Here is a 9528-nt window from a genome sequence, read left to right on the forward strand (position 1 = left end):
AGCTCACATTTCAACAGCATTTTCTGAACATTAGAATGACACTGTAGGTGGTTCATGGACCCAGATCTGTAGTAAAAGTATGAAAATGCACGTGGAAAATGCCTCCATTTCAAGTTCAAGGCCTCCACAGAAGGGGGAGGAAGGATGTAAGCTAGGGATGGCACTTGGGTTCTCTTGTCAACATTTAACTTTTTGACCAGAGGAGACCTAAAGAAAATATGGCACGATGTTAACATTTGTTCAAGCTTAGGGTTGGGTGTGTGGCTTTCTGCTCTTCTCTGTATGTTTGGAAGATTTTATAATTTAAATTTACTTAAAAGTTTAAAAAGGGTAAATATATATCATCTGATGTCACTTTAAGCAAAGAATTATTTTAAAAAATAGTGAAGTAGGGGCATCTGAGTGGCTCAGTTGGTTAAGCATTTCTTTTTTTAATTTATTTTTTATTTTTTTTCTTATTAATACAGTATTTGTCTTCCCTCTGTCAAACCCTGAGCCAACCACTTTCCCCAGGCTGCCTGGGGAGATATAGGAAAAGGAACATACAGGGCAAACAAGACATGGGAGGAAGACCTATGGGAAGTGGAGACAACTCCTTCACATGGCGAAGAGGATGAGAAAGGCCAGCATCAGGCAAAAGAGTCCCATGGCCTCTGAGAGGGCAAAGCCCAGAATGGCGTAGGAGAAGAGCTGTTGCTTCAGAGAGGGATTCCTGGCATAACCAATGATGAGGCTCCCAAACACAGTCCCAATTCCAGCCCCAGAGCCAGCCACCCGTACAGTGGCAGTCCCAGCCCCAAGGAACTTGGCTGCTGTGTCAACATCCCTTGAAATGGCGCTGGTTCGGAAGCTGCGGCTAGGAATAAGTGAGGTCAGGGGACATGAGGCTGCCAAGCTGCTGAGGCTGTCATCTGTCAGTGTCTCCGGTGGTTTTAGCACCACTGCAGACAGTGATCGGCTCAACAGCTGAGAGGTGCTCCGGACCAAGGAGGTGGAGACGAACTTTGCACAGGTGTACATTTTCAGGGGGTGAGGGGCTGTAGCAGGAGAGCTGCCCCCAGTGCAGAGACAGCAGAGAGGGGCCTCTTTTTTTGTTGTTGTTTTTTTTTAAGATTTTATTTATTCATTCATGAGAGACACACACAGAGAGAGAGAGAGAGAAAGAGAGAGAGATGCAGAGACACAGGGAGAGGGAGAAGCAGGCTCCATGCAAGGAGCCCGACGTGGGACTCGATCCCGGGAACCCAAGGATCACGCCCTGAGCCAAAGGCAGGTGCTCAACACGGAGCCACCCAGGGGTCCCTTCCTTCCTCCTTTGATAGCTGTGTGTCCCCTCACAAGTGCTGGCTCTGGTTCCTCCCCGTGGCCCCTCCGCCCATGTTCACCGTGACACAGGCTAGACGCTAGGGAAGGTTAGGAGACTTGCCAAGGTCACCTTGCTGGGCTGGCCACAGCAGGAGGTAGAAAGCTGTAGGAGGGCAGCCCGCACCAGGTCCAGTGGGGTTATTTCATCCCAGCAAACAGGTCTTGCTGGTTTGCCATTTGGAGAGTTTGGCCCCAATTCCCATGACCTGGTTAAATGGTAACTTGTCTTTGGTTGTGTGAGAGGAACAGGGAAGGAGCAGACAGCTGTGATGAGGAGCGGTGTGAGACTCAGCCAGCCCTGGGTTCTGGACTGCAAGTGAAGCTTAGTTTCTTTATTTTTTCTTCTCTTCTGGACTCTCCCCCTTTCACACATCTTTCTGGGTAGATGAGTAAGGGCAAGGAGCAGTGGCGATGGTAATAACAGAGTTCCACAGCCATCAAGGACCTTTCATTGGGAGATTGTTTAGCCAAGAACTGCTGTGCCCATTTTACAGAAAGAACACAGAGGCCGAGAGGAGTGAGGTCACTCTGAGTCACTGGCCTTCCTGGCCTAACTCAGGCCTGGCTGCAGGGGACCGAGCTGAAGAGCCAGAGCAGGCCAGGGTGGGGGCACATGCTTCACCTTACAATCTCTGGTTCTTCCAACAGAGTAGAATATCCTTGTTGGCCTTTGATCCTCAATTCTGTGGTCAGAGGGTGGGGGCCACCCTCCTCCCTTTGTTCAGCACCTGCCTCATTACAGAGCAGGGCACATGGGATCTCATCTGTCCCCACAACAGTCTTCTTTGCAGGCAAGGCCGGTTTTACAGACCAGGAAACTGAGAGTCAGCGAGATTAGGGCCCTTGTTCAAAGTGTCACAGCTGGTCAGCCCGAGGGAGACCAGGCCTCCAGACGCCAGCCTGGGACCCAGGCTTGCCTGTGGTTCCCAGGCTTGTGCCAGGCCTGCCCCTACTTCTGGCAGAAGGACCCCAGGACATAACAGCTCTGGTCTGAGGGTTCAGCTGATGTGGGCTAAACTAAGGACCTGCAAAGATTTGTCTCGGAATGGACAGTCGCTGGGAGAGTAAGGATCCTGAGGAGCCCTTCATTTTGCCCTTTCAGGTGAGGTCAGCCTGCCCCGGCCCTGAGACGGCCCGTCTGCTCACTAGCAGGGCCTCAGAGTGGCTGAGCCCATTGTCATCAGCTTGGCCATTTCTCAGGTGGCAGGGTCTCACCCGTCACCGTGTGCTCACTTGGTGTCAACACTCTGGTGAGAGGAAAGGAGGACCCCCACCCCCAGCCCACAATTCCAGGCAGGCAGAAAGAATTTTCTTCAGCTTTTGGAGACCTTGGGGAGAGAGTAGCCCACCCACCCCTCAGACTGTCTGTGGGAACCCCGGGGTGCCCCAGGGTGGGCAGTGCTCCCTAGTCAGAGATTGCATGCAACACAAGACAGGCCGGGGTCATCCGGTCTCCGTGGAGTAGTAGCCGTGACTCCCTTTCCTTTCTGGTACCCTGGATAAGACACTACCTTCCTTGACGGGTCCTACACAAATGCGTTGGCCGGATGTATGTGAAAGAGCCTTCCAGAAGCTCCGGGACCTCCCTGGGATAGAGCATAGTGTCCTCGTCCTGGGCAGCTGGCTCCTGCTCCATCCAGGCTACTGGATGCCATGCTGGGGCCAGAGGTTCTCGAGTGAGGAATCTGTGGAGGTCGGTGAGAGGCGGGAGCCAGGGTCACAGGGAGGGCTGGCCAAGGCCAGCCGCCCACTGCAGGCCACAGCTGAGGCTCTCCCCACACTGAAGGCTTAGTTTTCTCCTGCAGAGCCATGCTGTGTAAATCAGTGCTTGGGTTGAGCAGACTCAAGTCAAAGAGTCCAGCATTGAGCCCCTTCAGGGGTCTGAAGGCCTGGGCCAGCGTGGAGCATCACTTGGCCAGTTCTGGGAGCCTCACTGAGGCTGGAGCAGTTGGCCCAAATGAACTGGGCCCTTCCCCAAATGTGTTCTGGGAGCAGGTGCTAGACCTCATGCCCCAATGGTGGGGCCCACCTTCCCACAGGGAGGAGGCTGAAGGAAAGCCCATTATTTGGTTTGGGAAGAGTTAGCCTCCTGTCACATGCCTCCAACTTTTGACCCAATTCCTGTCTCCCTGAGGGAAAGCCAGACTGGGAAAGGGTGTGGCTGGTGTCCCAGAGGCCTCCGTCCAGCTGATGTCCCCTGATGGAGTCAGGCAGCTCCCTTGTGCTGAGAGAGAGTATGTCTCAAATGGGCACCAAGTTCTCCTTCCAGGCGGGTGGCGGTGTCATGTTCCTCTATCCCAAAAGGGGCTTTGGATCTCCCCAGGCCTTCAGACCTCCGGCTTCCGGGCGCCTGTCTCCTCCAGGGTGCCCCTGTGGATGACTCTGCACCCTCGGGATACTGGGCAGGGGCCGCCCTTACAGAACCAGTTTGAAGCCAAATAGTGTCACGTCATAGTCCATCTGAGCAGGAGGCCACAGCAGGTGAACACAAGTTAGTTCAAGGCCGTGAGTATCCATAGGGTCCCGGGGCAGACCATGGCGCGTGTCCAGCAAGCTCCTTCCTGTCGTCCCCTGGGTACGCAGCCTGGCAAAGTGACCCCAAGGGCTCCCTTCTCCCCCTGTGGCCCACCTGCTGGGTCCCTCACCCTGGGGAGTGAAGTGGGGGGAACAGAATGAGCGGCTCAGCCTTCCTACTATTCAATCTGAGTGGCTGTCTAGAACTCACGGAAGCCTTCTGAGAAGCTCGGTGGGAGGTCTGCCCTCCTCCAAAGGGAGGTAAGTGCCCCCAGGTACAGATGTCTGGGGGGAAGCTGAGGAAAGCCTTGCAGAATTGGGGTCCAGAGGCTGAGCCTCTGCATGGGACAGGCCCTGGCCCTTCCCTTGAAGATGGGAAGCCTGAGGCAGGTCCAGCCCTGGGGGGATGGCCAGGGAAGGGAAGAGCTGGTGGTGGAGGTGAGCCGGATGGGCGGCGAGCTCTGTGGGCCTCTTCCTAGAATGGCCCTCACCTTGTGTGCTGGGGCGGGGTGACTAGGCTGGGGGCACTGCCGGAGAACAGTCAGCACCCCTGGCCAGAGCCTGGGAAAGGAAATGGCCGAGGGACATGCCGTCCGGCCCCTGCAAAGAGCTTCAGAGGAGGAGGCAGCAAAGAGGAAGCCCCCATGGCCTCTTCCAGCACCCCCACTGCCTGCACACCCACGGGGGGTGAGCTCCAACCCACCCTTCCCCGGCTCCCTGCAGCTCCCACCCTCTCCTGCCCTGTGCCCCTGATTCCTGGTGTTCTGCACAGCCATCCGTGTTCCTCCCACTGGGTGAAGAACAGAGGTGGCTCTACCCCAGCAGAGGGACCCTCATCTGTGTCCTGACGCCCTCATAACTCAGTGATGATGGGGCCAGTCACACCTACTCCCTGGACCCCTGCAGCCACATCTGTGAGCCCAGGGCGTGAGACCAGAACAGCCCTGAGCCAGCATCCAGGCCAACTGTTGCCCCCACTACATGGCTTCCCTAACCAGATGGCACCCCCTCATCCTCCCCTCACGCAGGGGGAGCTGATGAATAATTGTGTCTTTTCCTCCCCAATTCACAGGCTCCTCTCCATGATCCCACATCAAGGGGTCTGCCAGTCAGGGGGCTCCCCTGGAAACAACCTAAAGCTGCCATTCACCATTGGAGTAGCTTTTTACAGTGTACCACGCAGCCACATATTATCTGTGATTTTGTGTAATCTTCACTGCAAGGTAAATATTGTTAGCTCTGTTTTATAGATGGGGAGAGTGAGTCTCAGACAAGCCTGTGGCTTGCTCAAAGTCACCTGGCAAGTCAGGGGCAGGGCTTGGGGCCCGGGGCTGGGGCAGGCCCGCCCCAGCATCCCATAGAGCTCCCCCCCAGCCCCCCCCCCCCCCCCCCCCGCCCCGTCAGGGTCGCCCTCCTCCGTGGGGCCGCAGCATGAACACCCAGGCGCCTCCATTCAGGGCCTGGCTCTGCAGACAGCTGAGCCTGGTGATGTCAGCGTTGCCATGGAAACCCTTCCCCGGGCGTCGGGCAGGACCAGCCTCCCCGGCACAGTTTCCCTTTGTGTGGACTTTGCAATGCGTTGCCAAGGCAGTGGGGCCTGCTGGGCGGGTTGGCAAGGGGTGGGGAAAGCAGACAAAAACCCACACCGCATCCCAGCAACCAGCAGCTCACAACAGGGAGCGCCGAGCCCTTGGGAGGGAGGGGCTGCAGGCCGGGCTGTGAGGGGGCGGGGAGGCCGCGCCCCCCTGCGCCGCATCCGGGCGCGGAAATAGCCTCTGAGCATCCTCAGTGCTCTGGTGGGGGTCCTGCCACCCCAGCGTCACCTGGGCGGGGGCTTAGGCGCCAGGCGGAACCAGGCCCCCCGCAGACCCGCTTGGCAGGGGTTGGGGAGGAGCCCCAAGTCCCCAAGGCAATCTGGATGTGCAGTCAGCTCTGAGAACCACCCTTTAGGAGAGAACCTAAATTATTACTGAGCACCTTTTCCCTCATTTATCTCGCATAATCCTCTCAGCCACCCTGAGAGGGAGAGGTGAGCAGAGGAAAGAAGTTTGTTCCGGTTTTTGGGTTTTGTTTTTAATCCACATTGCACAGGGGAAGACACTATCACTCAGAGAGGTTAAGGCCCCTGCTTGCCCACGGTCACCGAGCTTGGAGGCAGCAGGATCTAGATTCACACCCAGGGGCCCCAGGCCCTCCCCCGGGCAGGCCTCCCCACCCGCAGGGGCCAGGGGCCGGCAGCCCTTCCTCCCTCCTGCTGCCTTTCGGGAAGCATCCTAAGGTATGTCTAGAGAGCGGCTAACTCTGTCCCAAGGCTCCTGCCGCTCCCAGATCCCCAGATCCGAGAGGGGCTTGAGCCAGGGGAGCCCAGCGGGGCCGGGCCTCCGCGTCTGCACTGCGGCCGCCTGCCCAGCCCGGGGAGGAAACCCTGCCCTTCCCCTGCCTGGCCCTCCCGCCAGGCCCTCCTCCCAGCAGCCTGCCAGGGCCTCCTGGCTCTCTGGAAAGGCTCCTGAACTCCCCCGTCCCTCCCCTCGCCCCGGGGTAGGTGGCTGCTGACCCAGTGCACACAGAGATGCCCCGATTCTTGGAAGTCTCCAGAAGAGAAACTCGGCGACCTTTGCTGGCCTGGCTGAGCCTCACAGCGTACAGCTGACTGTCCTCCTACGTCCAACCCCCACACCTCCTGCTCTCTTTGAAGATCGGTCCCCTTTTGCTTAACACCCTCTCAGGGCACTCAGAGGGGAGGTCTCCACACTTTGGTCCTGGGGGTCTGTTCTGCTCGTGACCCTGGGAGGAGGCCGAGATCCTGGCTGACAGCACAGCCCTCTTGTCCTCTTCCCCAGGTCAGGGCTCCTCCTCTCAACCTGCATCTTCCTTATTAAAGCTCGACAAAAGCCCAGTGATGTCAAGTGAGGGGTGATGCGGGCCAGGGATGCCAAGAGTGGTTGGGCGGTGAGTGGCCATGGGCCGTCTCAGCCGGGTGCTGGGCCCCACTGAAGCCAGCCAGTGTTCCGGCCCCAAGCGTGACCAGGCTCTGCCTGCCACTCTTTCATTGAACAAGTATTTCCTGAAGTCTCTGCTATGTACAAGGAAGGATAAAAAAAAAAAAAAAAAAAAGCCTCCAAACCAGAGGATAGAAGGATAGAGAGATAAGAACAACCCCAGATACCTGCAATCCTTGCCCCCATAGAGGAACACAATATAGTTGGATTTCACATTTAACATCACTTGGGGATGGAAAGGCAAGATACCTCCAAATACTAACCTTGGTCCTCTCTAGTTGGTGGCATCGTGGGCGACTTTTATTTATTCACTTATTTAAAGATTTTATTTATTTAATCTGTGAGAGACACAGAGAGAGGCAGAGACAGGCAGAAGCAGACTCCCTGTGGAAAGCCCAATGCAGGACTCGATCCCAGGACCCCGGGATCATGCCCTGAGTCGAAGGCACATGCTCACCCACTCAGCCACTCAGGCATCCCATTAAATACCTCTGCTTAAACCTTGTAAGGTCAGCTGGTTCATCCTTTCTCCCCAAAAGGGCACACCCAGACAAGTCAGTAAGGTTCCCTAGCCCTCCATCTGCAGGGTGGGTGAGGATGCCGAGCTGAGTCCAGGCCAAGGGGCCCTGGAGACTCTGACCCCAGCCAGGGAGTGCAGAGTGACCCGGGCATCAGGGGGCGATGAGTGGGTACCCCCCCCACACCAGCCTTTTAGCCCCTGCCCTAGCCTGCCAGCCTGGGCCAGTAGAGGGGAGAATTGGGGTACAGCTTTCCTGAAGGGGACGGACTCTAATGTAACCCGGCCTCTTGGAACTTCAGCTTACTCATCTGTAAATGGGAATAGCAGTGCCTCTTGCATAAGCTGCTGGGGAAATTTAAAAAACGGGCCTGTGGGGCCCCTAGAGGGAGGCCAGCACATAGTAGGTACTCAATAAAGCACTGCTGAACCCATGCATGAACACACACACTGGCTACTCTCCCTTATTGGGCTGGAAACCACCCCCCGTCGTGACTTCAGAGTTGTGTAGCGTCCCATCTTTATCATTTGGGTGAGAAGCTTTCTCTGCTCCTCAAATTCTCCAGCAGGGGCTGTAGCAGCCATGATGTCTGGCTCTCTGCAACATCTCCCAGCGCCCTGGGGCCCAGGCAGCCCCTGTTGGAACTGCCACGTCCAGTCCCACCACACCCCAAACGGCAGCCACAGGAATGAAAAGGATTATGGCTGTTCTGTGGGAAATTGAAACACACACACACACACACACACACACAACCTGGGAGGGCCAAAAGATCCATCTGCAGTCTACAATCTATGTTCTAAATTTTAGCATTGATCTTGCTAAAATAACACCTTTACATGTTATAAGGGCCTCTCTGGGGAATGATTTCCTCCAAAGGGGAGACCATCATAAAGGGGAATCTCAGGCCCTGTGGCAGCCCCTGGATCACACTGGGCATTTGTATGTCCTGTGCTGACCAACCCTGTCTCACTGCCATGAACTTTCAGTCACCAGTGGGTTTGAGATTCCTGGCAACTGTCTCAGGAATGACGTTGTTGCCAGCCAATCAGGTGGGGGGCCTCTCTGGAAACAGAGGTTGTCAGCGGCATCCTGCACTTGTAGAGGGTCCTCTATACAGCTATTGGCTTGGGACTTGGGAGAGGGGGGTGTTCCAGAAACACCCCCTTTCCCAAACTACATCAGATTAGGGTTTCCACTGCTCTTCCTTTCAATAATCCCTGCATTTGATTACCTAACTGCCCATGAACCAGGCCAGGCAGAGGTGATCACCATCCCTATTGCAAGTGAACAAACCAAAGCCCAAAGAATAACTTAGCAGAGGTCACCCAGGAACTAAAGTCCAGCCCTAAGCCCTAGGACCACGTGATAGCAGATTTCCCAAACACTATGTCTTGTCATACCTCCCTCAGGAGACTTTGTGGGATTTCTTTCCCTTTGTAAATTTTATTCTGTAACCGTTACACAAAGCCCATGGCAATGACCATGACAAGGATCCCCAAAGACCCAAAGATAGTCTGTAGCCCACGGCATCATTCTCTAGTATCTCCACACGCTTCTTTCCAATCATTATCCATAGGACAGTCCTAGTTCATCGCCTGTGAAATATACATTTTGCACATCTCTAAAAGACAAATGCGTTTTGCAACTGATGTATACACATAATGTGCTTGTGTCTTCTTTTCCCACCAAAAGAAAAAAAACCAAAAAGCTCCTGGTAAATCTCCTGTGTCATAGAATCCAGGAAGGTCATTTTGCAGAGACAGAGTAAAATCATCAGTGTGGTCTGCCTCCCACTCTCCTCACTTCCCTTGAGATCCCTCAGCATCAGCAAAGGTTAAGGACAACCAGCCCCGACTGGGTGAGACCCAGAGTTTCCTAATCCCTGCCAGCTGGCCACCCCCACGCAGGACACTTGGGCAATGCGACTAAGTTCAATATAAATCAAAACAGCAGTAGGACGTATGTAAGGCCCTGCTCTGTAAATTCCAAGGGGGCAAAGGGAAGGAAGGAAGCTGGTGTTTAGCGAGCACCTACCATGTGACAGCCCTGTACTGGGGAACTGGAGGAATGAGGGCTTCTGGTCCCAGATTGGCAAGGAGGGGATGGTCAGGGCGGGGAACGTTCCAGTTGAA

The 9528-nt window shown here is 55.4% G+C and overlaps 1 protein-coding gene and 1 long non-coding RNA gene across 6 annotated transcripts; one reads left to right on the forward strand and one right to left on the reverse strand.

The window, feature by feature from the left end:
* Window positions 1-597: 597 nt before the first annotated feature.
* LOC129515951 (ATP synthase F(0) complex subunit C2, mitochondrial-like) lies at window positions 598-1035 on the reverse strand. Its single transcript, XM_055335211.1, has one exon. The coding sequence runs from the start codon at window positions 1018-1020 to the stop codon at window positions 598-600; it is 423 nt and encodes a 140-aa protein (XP_055191186.1). The 5' UTR covers window positions 1021-1035.
* A 1109-nt stretch (window positions 1036-2144) lies between these two features.
* On the forward strand, window positions 2145-6883 carry LOC129510156 (uncharacterized). 5 transcript variants are annotated; one of them, XR_008664543.1, is made up of 4 exons: window positions 2145-2467; window positions 3689-5102; window positions 5971-6157; window positions 6422-6883. It is a non-coding gene; the product is annotated as an uncharacterized LOC129510156 (long non-coding RNA). The 5 variants fall into 5 exon arrangements; XR_008664546.1 differs by having other exon boundaries at window positions 3689-4140; window positions 4952-5102; window positions 5971-6883; XR_008664547.1 differs by having other exon boundaries at window positions 5971-6883.
* Window positions 6884-9528: the final 2645 nt, after the last annotated feature.

The sequence above is a fragment of the Nyctereutes procyonoides genome, unplaced genomic scaffold, assembly GCF_905146905.1.
Source record: "Nyctereutes procyonoides isolate TBG_1078 unplaced genomic scaffold, NYPRO_anot_genome, whole genome shotgun sequence".
Taxonomy (NCBI): Eukaryota; Metazoa; Chordata; class Mammalia; order Carnivora; family Canidae; genus Nyctereutes; species Nyctereutes procyonoides.